Below are 23,143 nucleotides of genomic sequence, written 5' to 3' on the forward strand. Positions count from 1 at the left end.
AGAAATATCTACAACAGAATTCGGAAATCTTACATTTCTTGATTTAAAGCCAAAAAGGGTCATCCCCACAAACATTTTGCAAAAGTGGGTAGAAATAAAGCTGGCTTTAGGAATGATTAAGGGTCAGATCTCAGCCTTATCCATTTTCTTTTCAGGGAACGATTGCATCATATTAATTAGTGAAAGCATTTCTGCAAGGAGTGATTGCCATGGTTCCGCCAGTCAGGCCACCCAATCTGGTACTGTCTGTCTACAGAACAAACCTTTTGAGTCCATTTGACATATTCCTCTGGATCTTTTAACAAGAAAATTATTATTATTTTGGTTGCAGTAACCTTGGCTTGGAGGGTGTCAGAATTTGCAGCTCTTTCATGTCGAGAACCATTTTTGATCCTACACCAAGATAGGGCAGTGTTGTGACCCCATCCGGCTTTTTTTCCCAAGGTGGTTTCCATTTTTCAGGAGGATAAGTGCCTCATGGGCAGTGCATCATCAAGTGTCTATGGCTTAGATTTGCAAAGCCGCTACTTGGTCCTCAGTGCATATATTCACTCGAAATAGGGCTGAGTTTGGCCGCAGCGTCCTGAAGCAAGCGGCAGTATAGGTCTGTTGGTCTGATGACAATCTTTGTGATTACTGTCTCACTCCCCTCAAGGGCATTGCTTTAGGACATCCCAGATAGTAATTATTAGGGCTGCTTTGTGATAGGGATAGAAAATTAAATTTTTCCAATGTCTTACCTGTAAAATTATTTTCTTGGAGTACATCTCGGGACACAGAGGTCCCTCCCCCCCATCTTCATTGCTTGCTACAAAACTGAGGTACTTCCTCTATGGTAAGGATTATATAGAGGGGGACTTCCTGACTTCCTGTCTTTTGATTTGCCAGTGTCCATTCACCTATAGGTGGTGTATAACCCAGACAGTAATTATTATGGCTGCTCTGTGTCCCGTGATGTACTCATGGAAAACGATTTTTACAGGTAAGATAGAGGAAAATCCAACGTTTTGCCTGCACATAATTAGATGATGGGAATCAGCAAGGCTTTACCATATTTACTAAGCTCTGAGTGCAAGTGCACTTGCAAAGTGCACAGTCTATTTGCCTTAAGTAAATCTACCCCTATGCATTATGTTAGTTACCTAGTCACAGGGAGCCAACAATTACATTTTAGAAAATTGTGCCATAGATTTATTTATTCCTAGGACCAAACCCCTTTCTGTTCATTCTCACCTCTTTCCAGCAGCAAAAACAATAATGCCACTGTAACCATCAATAGGAACTATTACAACCTGCTTAACATAATGGTTATTTTATTATTTTTTTATTTTTTGTTCAGCTAGAGAGCTAGAATGAGGTTCCAAACCAAAGCCATAAGCAACGACCAAAAAAAGGATGGCGAGGGGCACAGCAAATCTATTACCAATGGCTCCATAGATTTCTGGTTCATTTTGCATCCCACTCAGCCCCACCATCCAGTATTCTTTTAGTATCTCATTTTGTCACAGGCAAGCACACAACACTGTCTGCGACAAGGATGGAAATACTTAGATTTACAAAAAAAAAAAATATGTACAATTTCAGATATTTTCAATATCAGATATTTTATATTTTAATTCGAAAGAACTGTTACCAGTTGCTTATATAGATAATATTATGCTTTTTTATGATTTTGAGGTGCGATTTCTATTGACATCTGTGCAGAAACAAGCACAGGTGTCTCTGAAATTTCCCCCGAAGTCGGGACTGACATACGGGAATGAGATCGTGCGATTTCATTCCCACAGACAGTGTGAACCTAGGCTTAATGTTATTTTTTCTCTTTTTGTTGGAAAATGACATGCACAATTTTTCAAACAAATCTAAAATGAATTTTGACTCTCAAATATATTAGTCATTTGTAATAATTTTTGATCCAAGAATATTTTGGCTGTATTTATCAAACTGAATCGCATACAAAAATTTTTTAGCATGTATGGTCACATACCATGCTGAGCAAATACTCTACTCGTGCAATTTTGGATGTACTCACCAGCACTCTTAGTGGTAACAACCTTTGGTTTGCAGCGTGCACCGTCTCCTTTCATAGTATATGCAGCAACTGTGATGGAATAAGAGGTTTCAGGTTGAAGTCCAGCTATAATCATTTCCTGTCAATTCAAAAGAGAGGAATTCTTGATCTTTGTGTTCAGTGTGTATGTGCATTAAACACTGCTGATATAATGATACCCAGGGACATACTTCACATAAGTATAGGAATACATCTCCTTTAATTTGATAAAAAAAATTACTGGAGGATTCAGATTTGCATCTATGAAAGTGTATGTAAACCCTAACACGCATCTCTTATTTTACCTTAATTGTTAACTATATTTAAAAAGAGGCAAAATACATGCTAATGCTTCTAGAAATATTTTTAGCTGGTAACCTTCTCCCATGCTCTCTACCTGTGCACAATGATGGGTTATTGAGATGAGGAAGGGGAGGAATTGAACAGAGGCTTCAAAAATGAAGTAGATAAGGCTGATAATGCATATATAAAGCGGAACTAAACCAATTGATTTAACGGTTTCAAAAAACAGTAACATTCCTGGCATGCTGGGAACGCTGTCACATTTGATTGTGCTGTCAACCAAACTTTCAAACCATCCAATAGCTGGTGTCATAACTGACCACATGAGCAGCACCACAGCAGTTGCAGATCAAACAGAAGCTAAGATGGCAGCTCCCTTGGCCAAAAAGAATAGGAGGGTTTAGTTAAATTAGTTAAATGCATAATTGCTCACGTTTTTAGAGAATTTATTTCTCTTATTTAAGTGATTTTTTTCACATTGTGCGAATTCACTTCACCTGTACTTTTATATTACACAGGCATTCCCAGAAGTTGGGGCCAAGTTGCAGAGGCAAAGTGGCAGCAAAATAGTGTTCAGGTCGCAGCAGTGTGAATGAGATTCATGGATAATACCTTTGAATTTGTGAAATGAGGAGGGGAAATAGACTTGGCGCTATACCTATTGGTTTTGAAAAATTAGTACTTGGTTATGGTTTGTATAAACCATAACTAAGTACTCATTTTTCAAAACCAATAGGTATAGTGCCAAGTCTATTTCCCCTCCTCATTTCACTTTATTGCTTTCACCCACACTGGGTGGAAATTGAATAGAGGCCGCTCATACCAATATAACAGTAGTTTGCCCCATAGCGCGACCTTACCCTCTTACCTTTTATAATACCTTTGAATTTGGCCCTATTGTCACTTGTGCATCCTGAAAGCAGGGCAAGATCCCTGCATTACCTTGGTTTGACTTTGATGCAATTTGAGGTTCATACACCACAAGATTACACAGGCATTGCTTCTCATCACGACAAAGCTGTGCAATTTTAAGGTCACACAAGTACAAATGGGGCCTAATTCAAAGGTGTTATCAATTAATCTCATTAGGTTACTTTCACACTTCGGTGAATTTTTCATGCAGCTTTGGACCTCAGAGATGCATGAAAAGTTTCCCCCCATGATTTCCATTCATATCTATGCAACTTCACCCATGTTCACATAGCTCTAAATTGACATGTCAAATTGCAGGCCAAATCAGCGCTCTGAAATCGCTCACAAAGTTGGGCTGACCCCTTTCACACTTGTGCGACTTTTCCTGCAACTTTGGACATCAGAATGGCATGACAATTCATACCCCATGATTGTCAATGAGTACCGTTCATATCTGTTCCGACTTTGATGCAAGTTGAAGTACATATACCTGAAATCACAGCAAAATTGCTGATGCAAAATCGCTGGAAAATTTTGTGACTTTCCCTGCAACTCCTGCATCCATCGACCTCAAGATTACACAGGAATTTCTTAAAGTCGCATCAAAATCATGTAACTTTCAGGTTGCAACATTGTAAAAGGGGCCTAAGTCACTGTGCTGAGTACTATTTTACCTAGAATATAAAGTAGTCCCACCATCAAACACAAGTAGGCGTATGTTCTCAATATAATTGTGCTCAAATGGATGAAAATCACACAGATGGTATCACCTATTGAAAGCTTGCATTGTACTCAGCAACATATCCTGAAAAGGGGAAATCGCCTATTAGCCAATGTCACATCGGCATGAGCATGGTTGTTACTATAATATCAATGCCTGAAAAGCAAAACAGTGGTGTGGCACAGTGGTGTAGTGGTTAGCACTCTCACCTAGCAGTAAAAAGGGTTGCTGGTTCAAATCCCAACCACAACACTACCTGCCTGGAGTTTGCATGTTCTCCCTGTGCCTGCGTGGGCTTCCTCCAGGTACTCCAGCCTCCTCCCACACTCCAAAGACAGGTAGGTTAATTGGCTTCTGTCCAAAATTGGCCCTAGTATATGAATGGGGACTTTGGATTGTGGGATCCTTGAGGGTAGGGAACAATGTGAGTGTGCAATGTACAGAGATAGGGACAATTGTAGATGGACTGGTGTCTTTATTCAACCTTACTAACTATGTAAAACATTATGGTATAGAATCAAACATAATGTATTTTCTATGAAGGTACTTTCAAAGATTCAAGCTATGAGTTCAAATCCCACTGATGGTATCACCTCCTGAAAATGTGCATTGTATTCAGCAGCATAATTAGCCAATGCTCATCAGTTTGGTTTATTCCATATTTTAACTCTTCAAATGCATGCAATGGTATGCACTTATTCGATAATTATGATGTGGAATTCCAAAAATCAAGAAAAAAAACGTCATAGGGCCCCTCCCCAGTACATACCAGGCCCTTCGGGGTTTGGTATGTGCTTTAAGGGGAACTACACCAAAATGAAATAATAAAAAATGATGTGGGGCCTCATCAAAAGCCATATCAAACCCTTATCCAAAAATTGCAGCCTGGTGGTCAGAATGGGGGGGGGTGGGGGTGGGGGTGAGCGAGCACACTCCCCTTCTGAACCGTACCAGGCCACATGCCCTAAAGCCTCTTCCCGGCAACCCTGGCCAGTGGTTGTCGGTCTTTAGATGCCAGTAGAAACTGGCATTTGCATATATGCAGAATCGCTAATTAGCGCTGATGAGTTTACTAACGTATGTTCGCTGGTAATAGTGCTCTTTTTTATCACACATTCGCCTGTTGAAATCTTAATTGCCTAAAATGGGCGCTATTATATGTAATAGTGCCCAGTACTTCCCGAGGGTTAAAGGATCTCAGTTACGAGGAACAACTACAAACATTAAATGTAATCTTCCTGGAGAGCAGACAGTTAAGAGGGGATATGATCGCAATATACAAATCTTTAAATGGTGACACCAACTGATGTGTCTGCTGGAAAAAGTGCAATGTATATCCCGGTATTATGACAGCTCAAAGCATTGCTGGTACAATGATCTTGATTGTACCAGTAATCAAAGTGTAAAAATAGAAATCCCTACTCACCCCCTCAGTAGTACAATATTACTAAAGTATTAAAAAAAAAAAATAATTTTTAAATTATGTTAAAAATATATATATATAATAAAATATTATTTAAAAAAATTTTTTTTTAACAGGCTGTCACCAGTCAGTATCCCTGATCACTGTCAAATCAGTCATATCATGATGCTGCACTGCAATGGTGACGGTATGTAGCAAAAAAATAAATAAAATTAATTTCATTTCATTTCAGTTTTTCATTACTTAATTTTCCAAAAATTGTGACGGTCAGTACATCAGGATTGATCAATTTATAAATATATATACCATAGTTTGTAGACACTATAAAACTTCCCTACAGACTAAATAATATATACTTATTGTGATTTTTTTTTTCCAAAGACATGTAGCAGAATACATTTTGGCCTAAATTTATGAATAAATTCAATGATTTTTATTGGATATATTTTATAACAGAAAACATTCTGTTTTTTTTTTCCTGAAGATTTTAAGTCTTTTTTTGTTTATATAATAAAAAATAAAAAACCCAGTGGTGATCAAATATCAGCAAAAAAGAAAGCACTATTTGTGTGAAAAAAAATGATATAAATTTAATTTGTATACAGTGTTGCATGATTGCCAGCCAAGTAGCACAGTGCCAAATAGCAAAAAATGGCCTGGTCCTGAAGGGAGTAAAATCTTCCGGAGCTTAAAGTGATATTAAAGCTTAGTTTTTTTTTATTTGTATTTTTTTAACCACTTAAGGACCGCCGCATGTCAATGTACGTCATCAGAATGGCATGTACAGGCACAAGCACGTACGTGCTTCCCTTCCAGCGGGTGGGGGGTCCGATTGGACCCCCTCCCGCTGGATGCGGCGGTCCGTTTCGGTTCAGGAGCGATCCGGGATGAGGGGATGGCCGTTGGTTTCTGGCCACCCCCTCTCGATCGCTCCTGGCGAATGAGAAGCTTCCTCCCACTGTGTATAGTAAACACAGGCAGGGAAGAAATGATGTCATTCTTCTCGGGGCGGTCTTTTTGACCAGACTACGAGGAGAACAGTGAAAGTAAGTGCACCAAACACTACACTAACATGTAGGCACACATAGGCACACAAACCCCCCGATCGCCCCCCGATCCCCCCCGCCCCCCTCCCAGTCACAGTGTCACTGACTGCAGTGATCATTTATTTACTGATCACTGCATTCAGTGTCAGCTGTGACAGTAAAAACTGTCAGGGCAGTTCGTGTTAGGTCCAGGGTAGCCCCCTACCACCCCCCAATAAAGGTTTAACCCCCTGATTGCCCCTAGAGTTAACCCTGCGGGTGATATCAATTAGGTTTTAGGGTCAGGGTCTGCGTCGCCCCAGGCAGCACTAGGTTAGTGCCAGTACCGCTAACACCCACACGCAAAGCATAAACCTCCCGTAGTGGTATAGAATCTGAACAGATCAAAATCTGATCTGATCAGATCTATACTAGCGTCCCCAGCAGTTTAGCAGTTTAGGGTTCCAAAAAAACGCATTGTTAGCAGGATCAGCCCAGATACCTGCTAGCACCTGCGTTTTGCCCCTCTGCCCAGCCCACCCAAGTGCAGTATCGATCGATCACTGTCACTTACAAAACACTAAACACATAACTGCAGTGATCGCAGAGTCAGGCCTGATCCCTGCGATCGCTAACAGTTTTTTTTGGAAGCATTTTATATTTAAATCCGGAAGGCAGTGCTTGGTTTTCGGGGTCCCGTACGTGGCTAAAGTCCCCCACATGTGGTATCCCTGTACTCGGGAGAAGCAGCAGAATTTATTTTGGGGTGTAATTTGACTTATGCCCATAGCCTGTGTGAGCAATATATAATTTAGTGACAACTTTGTGCAAAAAAAAAAAAAAAAAATTGTAATATTCCTGCAACTTGTGGCAAAATATAAAATATTTCATGGACTCAACATGCCTCTCAGTAAATAGCTTGGGGTGTCTACTTTCCAAAATGGGGTCATTTGGGGGGGGGGGTTTTGTGCTATTTTGGCATTTTATGGCCTTCGAAACTGTGATAGGTAGTGAGGAGTGAAATCAAAAATTTGCACCCTTATGTCGCGTACACACGTAGCCGACTATCTGACGGACTTAGTCTGGTGGACTTCCCGCCAGACTGTCCGTCGGACTTTCCGAACGGGCTACTTGCCCACACACGGCACTTTTTCAGCGGACTAATACGGCGTACTAAGTCCGCCGTACTATCCGCCCTACTTTTGAAATGAACAGACTCACCCACACACGCGGAGGAAAGTCCGCTCATTTTGAGCGTGTCTCCAGGTAGGCGGGGCCCGCGAAGGAGACGTCGCATGCTCCGCCACTTGGTATGGACTTAAATGGGAACCCCAACGCCGAAAAAAAACGGCGTGGGGGTCCCCCCCCAGGTCCACATCAGACCCTTGTCCGAGCACGCTACCCGGCCGGCCAGGAAAGGGGGGATGAGCGAGCGGCCCCTCCTCCTGAGCCGTACCAGGCCCCCCACCCCAAAGCACCTTGTCCCCATGTTGATGAGGACAAGGGCCTCTTCCCGACAACCCTGGCCGTTGGTTGTCGGGGTCTGCGGGCGAGGGGCTTATCGGAATCCGGGAGCCCCCTTTAATAAGGGGGCCCCCGGATACCGGCCCCCCACCCTATGTGAACGAGTATGGGGTACAATGTACCCCTACCCATTCACCTGTGAAAAAAGTAAAAAAAAAACACAACACAGGGTAAAAATAGTTTATTGCACAGCTCCAGGGGTCTTCCGTTTTCGGGGGATCTTCTCGCCGGACTCCTCCTCTATCTTCTTCTAGCTCTTTTGCTAGTGGAGGAGCCCGGCTTTCTTCCCCGCCGCCCTTCTTCCGACTTCGGGGGTCTTGTCCCCCTCTTTGGTTCTTCTGCCGGGCCACCGCGCCTTCTTACAGCTCTTTTACAGGCGGTGGCCCAGTCTTCTGTCGCCGCTGTCCTCGCCGCTGCCGTCGCCTTCTGTTCTTCTCTTCAGATGTTGCCTCGTCGGATCCTCCGCTCACAATGGCTCCGGCGCGGCGACTTATAAAAGGGGGCTCCCGGATTCCGATAAGCCCCTTGCCCGCAGACCCCGACAACCAACGGCCAGGGTTGTCGGGAAGAGGCCCTTGTCCTCATCAACATGGGGACAAGGTGCTTTTGGGTGGGGGGGGGGCGCTCGCTCGTCCCCCCTTTCCTGGCTGGCCGGGTAGCGTGCTCGGACAAGGGTCTGATGTGGACCTGGGGGGACCCCCACGCCAATTTTTTTTGGTGTTGGGGTTCCCCTTTAAGTCCATACCAGGTGGCGGGGCCAGCGACGTCTCCTTTACAGGCCCCACCTACCTGGAGACCCGCTCGAAATGAGCGGACTTTTCTCCGGGCGGGAAAAGTCCGTTCATTTCAAAAGTACGGCAGACTGGCACACACACGGCCGTATTGTCCACCGAAATGCAAGTCCGGTGGGAAGATTGGAGTGCAAAACTACTTTCTAAGTCCGCTGTACTTTCGGGTCAAAAAAGTATGCCGGAGGCTACACATGGGGGGATTGTCCGGCGGACTTCAGTTTGCTGGACTTTTCCACCCGATTGTTTGATCGTGTGTACGCGGCATTAGAAACCCTGAAGGCAGTGATTGGTGTTCGGGGTGCCGTACGCAGCTAGACTCCCAAAAAGTCCCACATATGTGGTATCCTCGTACTCAGGAGAAGCAGCAGAATATATTTTGGGGTGCAATTCCACATATAACTGTGGCATGTGTGAGCAATATATCATTTAGTGACAACTTTTTGTAAACTTTATTTTTTTTGTGTCATTATTCAATCACTTGGGACAAAAAATTTAATAAAATATTCAATGGGCTCAACATGCCCCTTAGCAATTTCCTTGGGGTGACTACTTTCCAAAATGGGGTCATTTGGGGGGGGGGGGGGGTTGTGTTATTTTGGCATTTTATGGCCTTCGAAACGGTGATAGGTAGCGAGGAGTGAAATCAAAAATTTGCACCCTTAGAAATCCTGAATACAGTGATTGGTTTTCGGGGTGCCGTACGCGGCTAGACTCCCAAAAAGTCCCACATATGTGGTATCCCCGTACTCAGAAGAAGCAGCAGAATATATTTTGGGGTGCAATTTCACATATAACTATGGCATGTGTGAGCAATATATCATTTAGTGACAACTTTTTGTAAACTTTTTGTGTCATTATTCAATCACTTGGGACAAAAAAAACAAAATATTCAATGGGCTCAACATGCCCCTCAGCAATTTCCTTGGGGTGTCTACTTTCCAAAATGGGGTCATTTGGGGGGGGGGGGTTTGTACTGCCCTGCCATTTTAGCACCTCGAGAAATGAGATCTCAAAATTTTCGGTCTTTTTCCATTTATATCGCAAAAAATAAAAATCGCAGAGGCAATCAAATACCATCAAAAGAAAGCTCTATTTGTGGGAAGAAAAGGACGCAAATTTCGTTTGGGTACAACATTGCATGACCACGCAATTACCAGTTAAAGCAGTGCAGTGCGAAATTGTAAAAAGACCTCTGGTCCTTAGGCTGAAAATTGGTCCGGGGCTGAAGTGGTTAAAATAAACCCCAATCTTCCGCTTCTCTGGTCCCCTGCTGAAACTTCTGGCCCTTCCCTCTTACCAAATGCCCCAAGAGCAAGCAGCTGAGGCTCTCGTGCACATCGCTGGATCGAGATGGGGCTCTGGTAAGCATTGGGGTGAACTGAGGGGGCTGCTGTACTCATAGAATGCATAAAGGTAAAACAACTTGTGCCTTTACAACTGCTTTAAGTGGTTAATGTTAAAGCGGTAAGGATATGGATTTCCTTTCCACAGTTGGTGATGTCAGCTGGAAGTGTAGATAAATAATAATTAAAAAAAACAACTCTTGTGCTTCCAATGTGTTTTTTAGCAAACACAATGTACATGGATATACAAACACACAGGTTGAACTAGATCAACTGATGTCTTTATTCAATGTTGCCAACTATGTAGCATAGGTACACTACCTAGATCCAAACATGCAAAGTTAGAAGACTTTGAAGTGCACAAGAATGCATATACATGAAGGGAACAGCACAGGTCTAGTACATCAACAAAGTAAAGACAAGGAATGACCAATGGACAGCACAAAGGGAACACAAAGGAACAACTGGAAGCAAGATAAACAGATGCAAAGGCTGAGTAAAGATGGGCATAAGCAATAAAATTTTTTAAAAAAGTTACGGAAACAGATCAAAAAGCCTAAGCATAAAAAACACAGACAAGAAGGAGACCAAGGACAGGACAAACTAGTCAAAAAGATCTGCTGAAAACAGAAACAGATAAACAATTAAATTTATAGAAATTTGGGTGGCAGATCAAACTAATTTCCAAGAAGGCTGTGCCTCACAGTTTGTCAGCGGGGAGGGGGAAGAGAAAGGCACAGGCTAAATGTAAGTAGTAGGGAAAAGTCAGAGGAAGGTATAGATTTAGTTGAAATCACAGTGATAGCACAGAACCCAACATTCAGTTAGATTGGCACTCTAACTGAAGTGCATTCCAAGCAACTAAAAAAAGGAAAATTTATTGTCAAATACTTATTGTAATTTTCCTTTCCTGATGGACTCCATGGCAGCCTGCGTGTGGTTGACCCCGCCTCCTCTCCAATACTATAGGACCCCATTACCATAAATGAACATTCACCACTCCACACGGTGTTCCGTAACTAGCCTACTCCGTCTGCCATGGAGTCCATCAGGAAAGGAAAATTACGGTAAGTAGTTGACAATACATTTTCCCTTTTCCTGACAGACTCCACGGCAGCCTACGCATGGGAAATAACTAGCCAACCAAACAGGTGGGTATGCTTAGCCAGAAAAACATTTAATTTGTAGTGTGACATGAACGTATTAATAGAGGACCAAGAAGCCGCCTTGCAGATGGTGTCAGGAGCCACATGCCGGGCCGCTGCCCATGAGGCTGCCATTCCCCTGGTAGAGTGTTCCGTCACTGCCTCTGGAGGAGCCAAGCCCTTCGCCCTATATGCTTGTTCTATGGTTCTTACAATCCAGGTGGTCAGCGTCCTGGTTGAAGCTTACTTCCCCTTGTTGCTACCTGAGTGCAGAATAAAGAGATGATCTGAGCGCCTGAAGGGGGAAGTGATAAGAAGATATTCCTTCAGGGCTTCTCCAACATCCAGAGGATGAACATCATTAGAACCCGGTGACTTGAAGGTAGGCAAGACAATTTCTTGATTCTGATGAAACACCGAAGAAACCTTTGGATTAGACCCCAACATAGGAATGAGGACTACCAGGTCCGGAAAAAATGTCAAAAAGGGTTCTTCGAAGCCCAAGGATCCAATCTCCGAGACCCTCTTGGCTGAAGTGACCGCAACTAAAAAAGCAACTTTTGCTGAAAAGTCTTTAACAGAAAGCGGGGATGGCCCCGACGTACTTAAACCCGAGATTGAATCCAGGACCAGGGGAAGATCCCACTTGGGAAATCTAGGCTTTCTTTGAGGTTTAAGTCTTGAAGCTCCCCGGAAGAATTGACCAATCAATGGATGCACTGCCCAAGATGTACCTGAGAAGGCCGACAGAGCCGATACTTGCACTCCAAAGGAGCTTATTGACAAAGGAAGATCAAGGCCAGTCTGCAAGAAGCCGAGAATATCCTGGACTCCTGGATGTTCAAAAGATCTATTTGAGGATGAACAGAAATCTACGAATTTGGTCCAGATTCTGCCATAAACCTTGTTCATACTCGATCTCCTTGCACTCATGAGGGTGGAAATTACACTTGAAGCACACCCGATAGATTCTAGTCTCTTCCTCTCAAGAACCAGACCGTCAGTCTCAGAAATTCCGGGCAAGGGTGCAGGACTGCACCCTGAGAGAGATGGTCCGGCCTGAGAGGGAGAGGTATGGGATCTCGAACACTGAGTTGGACCAGGAGGGGAAACCAAGGCCTGTTGGGCCAATAGGGAGCTACTGTCACGACCTCTACTGCTTCCACTCGGAGCCTCTGAAGGAATCCGAGGATCACTGGAAGTGGTGGGAAGGCATACGCCCTCCTGAACCTCCACTGGTCCGTCAGGGCATCCGTCCCGCAGGCCTGACTGCAATGACTGTGTGTAGAATTTCTCCATCTTGAAATTGCAGGGAGAGGCGAATAGATCTACCTCCAGATTGACCCCCAACGACAGAATCCACTTGAAGGTTTGAGCATGAAGGGACCATTCGTTGTTGTCCAGCTGAGTCTGGGACAGAAAGTCCGCTTGAGACTTCTGAACCCCTGGTACAAAAACCGCTGAGATGTTCACCAGGTTCTTCTGTGCCCATGATAGGATGGGTTTGACCTCCCGGAGAAGAGTAGAGCTTCAAGTGCCCCCCTTCCTTTTCACATAGGAGACTGCCGTGGTGTTGTCCATCCTTAATAACACCGATTTCCACTTCAGAAGATGAGAGAAGTGCTGGAGAGCACACCAGGCTGCTCAGAGTTCTAGGACATTCGAACCCGGAACAGGGAGACAAGTATCCCACTTGCCCTGCGCAAGATTTGATCCGCAGAGAGCCCCAGGAAGGGGGTGAAAATGCCCGGTATAGAAGTGGTTAAATGAAAACTTTTTATTTATTTTTTTATTGCATTTTAATGTAAATATGAGATCTGAGATCTTTTTGACCCCAGATCTCATATTTAAGAGGTCCTGTCATGCTTTTTTCTAATACAAGGGATGTTTACATCCCTTGTAATAGGAATAAGAGTGACACTTTTTTTTTTTTAAAACAGCGTCTTTCACAATATAAAAAAAAAAAATGGGCCAACTTTACTGTTGTCTTAATTTTTAATTCAAAAAAGTGTATTTTTTCCCAAAAAAATGCGCTTGTAAGACCGCTGCGCAAATACGGTGTAACAGAAAGTATTGCAACGACCGCCATTTTAGTCTCTAGGGTGTTAGAAAAAAAATTTAGAATGTTTGGGGGTTCTATGTAATTTTCTAGCAAAAAAAAACTTGTAAACATTTTTTTTTTAACTTGTAAACAACAAATCTCAGAAAGACTCGCCCTTTAGTGGTTAAGCACATTAATAGTAAGAACGGGAGGTCAGATCATATTGATCCCCTAAAGACTGATGAAGGGAACCTGGTTACTAAGGATGGAGAGATGGCGAAGATATTGAATTTATTCTTCTCCAAAACTGCGATATGTATCCAAGGCACATCACAGGAAGCACCCACATGGCTTACAGAAGACAGAATTAGAAATAGGCTTGAAAAACTTAACATTAATAGGTCACCTGGACCAGATGGCTTGCACCCGAGGGTCCTTATGGGACTCAGTCAAGTAATAGCCAGACCATTGTTCCTAATTCTTACGAACAGTCTACTGACTGGAATGTACATAACAAAACAGTGTTGCGCTTCCTAAATAACTCCCAATAAATAATTAAATAAGAATATGTGATTAACTTGCAATATAGCAAGATACTGAGTACACAATCAAATATTCATATTCCCTGACTGGGAAATAGTGAGAAATACACAATAATGAAATATAGGTGTTCCCTCAGTGGGAATAGTGAACAATAAACAGTAAAGATAAAGTCCAGATGCTCAAAAAATAAATAGAATAAAAATAAGAGTCCGAATGCACAAAAATAATCCTCAGAGTCTTTTGCATAAAAAACGGACAACACACCACCAGTGCATAAACGTTGGAAATACAAGTGCTCTCCTCCACCTCAATATCCCAGCCGCTCCTCACGTTCTGACCCATTTCACCAGAAGGTCAGAAAAAGTGGGTTCCCTCTCTGGGATACAAACGGATCAGCTGGTCATGGAGCTCCTATTCCTTCTGTGCTGCCTCCGGCTGGTTGGATGGATACCAGCCAGAACAAATTCCCTCAATGGGGTTCGGTGCACATGGGAATAGAAAAGGCAAAATCTAGTGCTCTCTATATATCAAAATGGTTTATTTATCATTAAAACATTAAAATGTTACTCACAAATGCAACACTTCAGCAGTGCGGGCTCAGGATGCATAGAAACAACAAGATGCTAACGGGATGATGCTGCCACTGTGACTCCTTACCCCTATACGCGTTACGTAGAATGAGCTGCTACACCACCATGACTTCTTCAGTAACGGCTGGAGACCGAACGTCTCACCAAACATTACTGAAGAAGTCACGGTGGATACAAAGCTAAGCAGGGCAATAACTTCTCTGCAGGATATGGAAACCTTGCAAAAAGATCTGAACAAATCAATGGGGTGGGCAACTGCATGGCAAATGAGGTTTAATGTAGAAAAATATAAAACAATGCATTTGGGTGGCAAAAACATGAATGCAATCTACTCACTAGGGGGAGAACCTCTGGGGGAATCTAAGATGGAAAAAGAACCTGGGGGTCCTAGTAGATGACAGGCTCAGCAATGACATGGAATGCCAAGCTGCTGCAAGCAAAGCAAACAGAATATTGGCATGCATTAAAAAGGGGATTAACCCCAGAGATAAAACGATAATTCTCTCACTCTACAAGACTCTGGTTCGGCCTCACCTGGAGTATGCCGTTCAGTTCTGGGCACCAGTCCTCAGGAAGGATGTGCTGGAACTAGAGAAGGTCTAGAGAAGGGCAACAAAACTAATAAAGGGACTGGAGGACTTTAGTTATGAAGAAAGGTTGCGATCACTGAACCTGTTCTCTGTGGAGAAGAGACACTTGAGAGGGGATATAATTTCAATGTACAAATATCATACTGGTGACCCCACAATAGAGATAAAACTTTTCCATAAAAGGGAATTTAATAGGACACAAGGCCATTCACTAAAATTAGAAGAAAAGCAGTTTTACCTTAAACTGCTGTAACAGAACAAGGCTCTGCCAATATGGAAAGGGATGGAATAAGTTGGTATGTCAGGTGACTGCAAGGCTACAGAGCAGTTATTTTGAAAAGAGAAATCTGCTCTGGCAGCTAGTTCCAGGTGGGACTCTGTAGTTTGGAGATCCCTTAAGCCCCGTACACACGAGAGGACTTATGTCCGACAGACTTCCGAAGGAGTTCCGTCGGAGTTCTGCTGGAATTCCGACGGAGTTCTGACAGACTTTTCGGCTGAGCGGACTTGGCCACACACGATCACACTAAACTCAGACGGATTCGAACGTGATGACGTACGACTGGATTCGAATAAGGAAGTTCATAGCCAGTAGCCAATAGCTGCCCTAGCGTCGGTTTTAGTCCGTCGGAGTAGCATACACACGAGCGAATTTTTCGAAGGGACCGGGTCCGGCGGAGTTCCTTCGGAAAAATTTGAAGCATGTTCCATATTCTAAAGTCCTTCGGACTTTGGCGAGTCAAAAGTCCGTTGCAGCCCACACACGATCGAATAGTCTGACGGACTCAGTCCGTCGGACTTTGAATGTTGAAAAGTCCGCTCGTGTGTACGCGGCATAAGAGTTTTGGGTGGGATTGGATCTTCAACCCTGTGTCCAGGTCTTGTGGATAGCCCGAAGGTTGTGTGCCCAGGTGCACACAGCCCATATAACGAAGGACTAGTGAGAGCAGTGGGGGAAGGAAGGTGTGAGCAGCTTGTTACTGCTGTATTGAGAAAGATCTGTGTCTGGAAAGCCCTCTGTCCTGTGGGAGACTGCAGCCCATGTTAGGGGAATTCTTTGCCCAGGGACTGAAAAGGCTGGCCAGCCTTGACAGTCAGGAAGACTATGAAAGCCAGTGAGTCTCGGGGGCTGGAAAGAATCAAATCTGTTGAGAGCAAGCAGAGGAACTGCTGACGAGAGGGCCAGGAGGCTCGGTATGTTTTTCATTTGAGTGCTAAACGAAGTTTGAACCCCTGCGTGGGAACCCTGAATGGACCTTTTGCTTTTGTTTTCCGTTTAATAAACATGGGCTACCAGGCCCTTGACTATAATGCCTGTCTGATGTGGACTCGCTGCACAAAAAATTCATCTACACTTGAGCTAAACAACCCCCAATATTACACTGTGTAGAGGGTTCTTTACTGTATTTTTTCCTCTCCCCCCATCTTTTCCCGTGCCCTCCTTGGCCACCCTCACCCCACCCAACTAGGTACCACATATAATAAGGTGGTTCAATTACTTTCTTAAAACTTGATATGCCTGATATATCCAGCTACAAGCTTACTATCACTGTTGAGCCATATAGTTCCTTATTAGGTCCTTAAATAATAAGGGTTTGAGCACCCTTAATAAATTATATTTGGCCCTTAAAAGATTTTGAAAAGGAGACTCACTTTTTATCTCTTAACCACTTGCCGACCAGCGCACGACGATGTACGTTGACAGAATGGCACGGGCAGGCAAATGGGCGTACATGTACGTCCTTTTAAATTTGCCGCCCTGCCATCGGGAGCACGCCGCCGGCGGCGCGCTCCCGCGCTGGTCGGGACCCCCGTGAGTCCGGTCGCGGGACCCGCGGACTCGATCGCCGCGGGCATCCCCGCGATCGTCTCACGGAGCGGCCGAATGGAGAAGTGCCGTTGTAAACAACATTTCTCCATTCTGCCTAGCAACTAGTGACGCTGATCTCTGCTCCATGTGATTGGAGCAGAGATCAGTGTTCACTAAATGAAAGCCCAACCCCCCCACAGTTAGTAACACATCCCTAGGAACACTTAACCCCTACACTGCCACCCACTGGTTAACCCCTTCACTGCGAGTGTCATTTACACAGGAATCACTGCATTTATATAGCAGTGATTACTGTATAAATGACAATGGACCCAAAAATGTGTCAAAAATGTCCGATGGGTCCCCCACAATGTCGCAGTCACAATAAAAATCGCTGATCGCCGCCATTACTAGTAAAAAAAAAAATAATAAAAAATTATTAATAAAAATGCTATAAAACTATCCCTATTTTGTAAACACTATAACTTTTGCGCAAACCAATCAATAATCGCTTATTGCGATTTTTTTACCAAAAATATGTAGAAGAATACGTATCGGCCTAAACTGAGGGAAAAAAATGTTTTTTTATATATTTTTGGGGGATATTTATTATAACAAAAAGTAAAAAATAATGCGTTTTTTTTCAAAATTGTCGCTCTATTTTTGTTTATAGCGCAAAAAAAAAAAATGCAGGGGTGATCAAATACCACCAAAAGAAAGCTCTATTTGTGGGAAAAAAAGGACGTCAATTTTGTTTGGGAGCCACGTCGCACGACCGCACAATTGTCAGTTAAAGCGACGCAGTGCCGAATCGCAAAAAGTGGTCTGGTCTTTGACCAGCAAAATGGTCCGGTCTGAAAGTGGTTAAACCATAGCATTTTCATTTTATGGAACCGACTTGGATCACATGGGGAGATGCATTATATTGAAAGTAACCTGAGTACCCCTACCCCTAAGACATAGTGCCTATTTTCTTATAAATGTCTTCTCCAAATTAAAAACAAACGTTTACTCTGGAAAAAGTACAATGTATAGGTGCCTTTCTGTCACGACCTGGGTCGAATCCTGCAACTTCTGCTGTGTCTGGCAACATATATCTTCTTGCTGAGCTACCTGGGATGCTGGACAGCTCCCTGGACAATTATTTGAATGATCCTGCCTTGAACCTCGTTTCTCTTGAACTTTGAAACCTTTGTTCCTCACATGAACTTACTATTTTAGGCATGTCATTACACTTACAGTTTATTGTGCTCTATCCAGGCAAAATCTCACTCGTCACTCCTGTTGTCGTCCGTATCTTTGCTACCACTCGTTACGGACCTTTGGCTTGCTCTTCGACTACTCTTCTGCTGGCTTGTTTACTGACTATGCTTCTTCTTGATCCCTACCTGATAATATCTGCTACCGAACCTTGGCTTGCTAAGCTCCTGATGGGGTGATCCTAAGGATTGTGATCTGATACCAACATACAGCAAAACCCATCTTCATCATCAGGAGCTCTGGTGAAAACAGTTAGTGCTTAGACTGTGTACCTCAGGTTAGCCAGTGTCATTTGCCAGGGTGATCCACTTGTGTATTTATCCTGCTGGTCAGTGGAAGCCTGCGATAGCTCTGCAAGCCATGACCCCTGACTGTGACACCTTCAATGCCTTACTGTTTTAAATGGGGGCTTGATTTTTTTTTTCTAACATTTTACTGTCCTCATATATGCTCCAAACAGGTTGTATTTGAATCAGGCAGATATACAGGGGACAATACTCCCCAAAGATATCAAATTCATTGATTTTGCTATCACAAAATGCTACCTATGGTTCAGCTTAGATGCTGAAAAGGTGTTCTATAGTTTTTAGTGGCCTTTTATGCTTTTAACACTTCAAACAATGATATTTTTAGGGGCCTTGAAACTATATAGGCTTTTCATCTAAAATAACTATTTTTGTATTCCTTTTGGGTCTGTCCATAACTTTTCTAAACCTATTGGGGCCATGGACATCACATTTTTGGACGACAGGTCGTCCGTTTTTTGTTTCATGCTAGTCTCATGTCCGAAAATGAAGAGGCTATTCACCATAAGAAAATTATCGTACTACAGAATTCAACTTCAGAAGTGACGTAATGTGCTGAATTGTTTTGTTTGCAATTCTGTCATTTCTGAGCATGCGTAGTCGTGCTCTATTTTTTTTTAGATGAAAACCATACTAATTAACCACTTCAGAAGATTTGACTGCTCAATGACCAGGGCACTTTTTGCTATACGGCACTGCGTCGCTTTAATGGACAATTGCGCGGTCGTGCGACGCTGTACCCAAACAAAATTGAAGTCCTTTTTTTCCCACAATTAGAGCTTTCTTTTGGTGGTATTTGATCACCTCTGCGGTTTTTATTTTTGTCACTATAAACAAAAAAAGAGCGTCAATTTTGAAAAAATAAATCTTTTACTTTTTGCTATAATAAATATTCCACATTTTTTTTCAAAAAAATGTTTTTTTCCTCAGTTGAGGCTAATATGTATTCTTCTACATATTTTTGGTAACAAAAAAAAATTGCAATACACGTATATTGACAAAAGTTATAGCGGGATAGTTTTATGGCATTTTTATTATTTTTCTTTACTAGTAATGGCGGCGATCTATTTTTATTGGGATGGCGGACAAATTGGACACTTTTGACACATTTTTGTGACCATTGACAATTATACAGCAATCAGTGCTATAGAAAATGGAGGTCGACCGATATATCGGCCAATATTTGGCGTTTTTTAATTAATCGGCATCAGCTGGTTGTGCTGATAAAAAGGGAGATTATATCTTCAGCGCGACTTGCAAATGACTTCAGTAATAGAAGCGACTTATTTACTCTCTGGGCAGTCTGCCAAGAAAAGAGCAAAGAGATACAATGTTTACACTTATGAATGAACTGAGCTCTCTGTGTAGAGTTCTCAGTTTAACCATTTAAGGACTAAATCTTTTCTGACACTTGTTGCTTACAAGTAAAAATCCTGTATTTTCTGCTAGAAAATCACTTAGAACCACCAAAAATGATATATATTTTTTTAGCAGAGACCCTAGGGCAGGGATCCTCAAACTACGGCCCTCCAGCTGTTGCAAAACTACACATCCCATGAGGCATTGTGCAGCTCTGACATTCACAGACATGACTAGGCATGATGGGAATTGTAGTTCCTGAACAACTGGAGGGCTGTAGTTTGAAGACCCATGCCCTAGGGAATAAAATAGCGGTTGTTGCAATATTTTGTGTCACACGGCATTTGCGCAGGGGGTCTTTCAAGCGCAATTTTTTTGGAAAAAAGACACTAATGATTGATTGATTGATTGATTGATGATTTTTTTGAAAAAAAAAAACTAAAACAGTAAAGTTAGCCCATTTTTTTTGTCCAAAAGTTTTGATTACCTGTTTTTGTGTATTTAATATTTAATATATAGTTTGTTTGTGTTTTATCTAAATTATACATACAAGTGAACTGATTGGAGGTTTCTTTTGTTTAATAAATGTTTAAATGTAAGAAATTATCTGTATCACTTGTTACTTAAGGCTGCTTTCACACTGGAGCGGGCAGGCATTGACGGTAAAACACTGCTAGTTTTAGCAGCGCTTTACCGTCATTTTAGCGGCGCTATTCGGCTGCTAGCGGGGCACTTATAACCCAGCTAGTGGCAGAGGAAGAGGTTAAATAAGCCTGTGAAGCGCCGCTGCCAAATCGCATTGCATGCGCTTCGGCAGTGGTGTCCATTAATTTCAATGGGCAGGAGTGGTATACACCAAACTTGCTGCTTGCAGGACTTTTTTTTTAACTTCCTGCCAGCGCATCACCTCAGTGTGAAAGCACTCGGGCTTTCACACAGACTGCAGGGGAGCCGTTTTGCAGACACTTTACATGTGCTATTTTTAGCCCAAAAGCGCCTGAAAAATGCCCCAGTGTGAAAGATTTCTGTTAGATTTTATGAGATGAAGGGGGAAAAAAAAAGGAAAAAAAAATAAAAAATCCGCATAACATATCGGGCCAAAAAAAATCAGCATTATATATCGGCCATCGGCCGCCGCGATTTCTAAATATCGGCATCAGCCAGAGAAAAACCCATATCGGTTGACCTCTAATAAAAATGCATTGGTTACTGTATAAATGTCACTGACAGGGAGGGTGATCAAGGGGTTAACTGTGTTCCCTAGTGTGTGTTGTAACGGTAGGGAAATGGGACTGTCTAGGAGGAGAGAACGATCGGTGTTCATACTTAGTATGAACAAACGATCTGTCTCTACTCCCCTGAAAGAACCGGAATGTGTGTGTTTACACACACACACACACACATCCCGGTTCTCACTCTGTCACGAGCAATCGCTGTTGCACGGCGGTCATCACGTCCACCGGGCACTCGCATCAGCTCCGGACGCACGCGTGCGCGCCCCTAGTGGCCAAAAGGCAAAGCGACGCAAGGTAACGTCGATTTGCCCAGCCGAACCAGCCTGCCGAAACACACTGTATGTAACTGGTTGCTAAGGAGGCCTGCCACCGTGTCCTTAACAACTGATGAGTGTAAAAATAAAAAATAAATCTTTTTCCAATCAATCATTCACATGTATGGTAAACTTGGTCGAATGAGCCCGGGAACAGCCAGATCAAATCTTTGTTATCTAGCCTCCACTCCAATCAATACTACACTATATCTGCCTTCCCTGGCTCTTTTTGATTTTCAGATGTGGGAGATTGAAGCGGAGGATAGATAACAAAGATTTGATCTGGCTCTTCCCGGGCTCATTTGACCAAGTTTACCATACATGTGAACGATTGGAAAAAAATTGATTGGAGCCGTTTTGAACTTTTCATGATATATTTGTTTTGAGCAATCATAAATATATTAATTATTTTTTCTGAGACATTTGTGCACATGTATAAAATGAAGTCATTTACTAACACACATTTATACATGGTTTTGAATGTATACATACTATTTGTATAAATCACTTTTTGCATTCTAATGATTGCATTGGGAGCGCCCTTGACCATAGCATTCATTGAATGATGTATGTGACTGCAGGCATCCATCAGATATCACCGCTCAAAGTCAAGGACGTGTGGCGGGCGCGAAGTGGTTAACCACTTCAGCCCTGGCGTATAGTCATATGACGGCCACAGATGGGAGCTCCCATCCTGGGCGGGCGTCATATGACGTCCTCTCATTCCCGGCCATTTAGGGGGTGTGTGCGCACCCGCGGCATCGCTCGGGACCCGGTGCTCGTGCCCGGCGGCTGCGATGTCCGCCGGGCACCTGCGATTGCTCGGGAACACAGCAGGACCATGGATCTGTGTATGCAAACACACAGATCCACGTCCTGTCAGTGGAGAGGAGACTGATGGTGTGTTCCCAGTACAGAGCAACACCGATCGGTCTCCTCCCCTTGTGAGTCCCCTTCCCCCACAGTTAGAATCACTTCCATAGGGAACATATTAACACCTGCAGCGCCCCCTGGTGTTAACCCCTTCCCTGCCAGTCACATTCACTCAGTAATCAGTGCAATTTTATAGCACCGATCGCTGTGTAAATGTGAATGGTCCCAAAAATGTGTCAAAAGTGTCCGATGTGTCTGCCATAATGTCGCAGTCATGAAAAAAATTGCAGATCGCCGCCATTACTAGTAAAAAAAAAAAATGGCATAAATCTATCTCCTATTTTGTATATGCTATAACTTTTGCACAAACCAATCAATATACGCTTATTGAGATTTTTTTATCAAAAATATATAGAAGAATATGCATCGGCCTAAACTGAGGAAAAAAAAAATTTTTTAAAAAAAAATGGGATATTTATTACAGCAAAAAGTAAAAAATATTGTTGTTTTTTTTTTTTTCAAAATTGTCGCTCTTTTTTTGTTTATAGCGCAAAAAATAAAAACCGTAGAGGTGATCAAATATCACCAAAATAAAGCTCTATTTGTGAGAAAAAAGGCCGTAAATTTTGTTTGGGTGCAACGTCGCATGACTACGCAATTGTCAGTTAAAGCGACGCAGTACCAAATCGCAAAAAGTGCTCTGGTAAGGAAGGGGGTAAAATCCTCCGGGGTGGAAGTGGTTAAAGTATCAAACCCAATGCAAACATGTATTACATTGCAGCTTGCCAATTCTTAGATGAGATGGCTGCATTCATTTTCTTTTTTAAGGCTTTCTTTTATTTTGATCCTGCCAGTAAATCTGTTTTATAAGAGAACAAGCTGTCCTGCAGATGTAGCAGTAAGATGGTTGAGACAAATCATTTAACAATGACAGGGATGCTTATAATGATCAGCTTTTGTTTATTGATGGCCAATCTTTATCCCAA

At 42.8% G+C, this 23,143-nt stretch overlaps 1 protein-coding gene across 23 annotated transcripts in view; it reads right to left on the minus strand.

Moving 5' to 3' along the window:
- The window catches only part of PTPRS (protein tyrosine phosphatase receptor type S), a 733,740-nt gene that overhangs the window by 329,787 nt on the left and 380,810 nt on the right, over positions 1–23,143 (minus strand). For 17 of the 23 annotated variants that reach the window (XM_077475694.1, XM_077475692.1, XM_077475693.1 and 14 more), the window contains one exon: positions 2,033–2,150. The exons of the other annotated variants lie outside the window; for them this stretch is intronic. In XM_077475694.1, coding sequence (XP_077331820.1) covers positions 2,033–2,150 — 118 coding nt within the window. The remainder of the gene's footprint in view (positions 1–2,032; positions 2,151–23,143) is intronic. 23 annotated transcript variants of the gene reach the window in all.

This window comes from Lithobates pipiens, unplaced genomic scaffold (genome assembly GCF_037356315.1).
Source record: "Lithobates pipiens isolate NorthernLeopardFrog02 unplaced genomic scaffold, aLitPip1_a1.2 Scaffold_13, whole genome shotgun sequence".
In the NCBI taxonomy this organism is placed as follows: domain Eukaryota; kingdom Metazoa; phylum Chordata; class Amphibia; order Anura; family Ranidae; genus Lithobates; species Lithobates pipiens.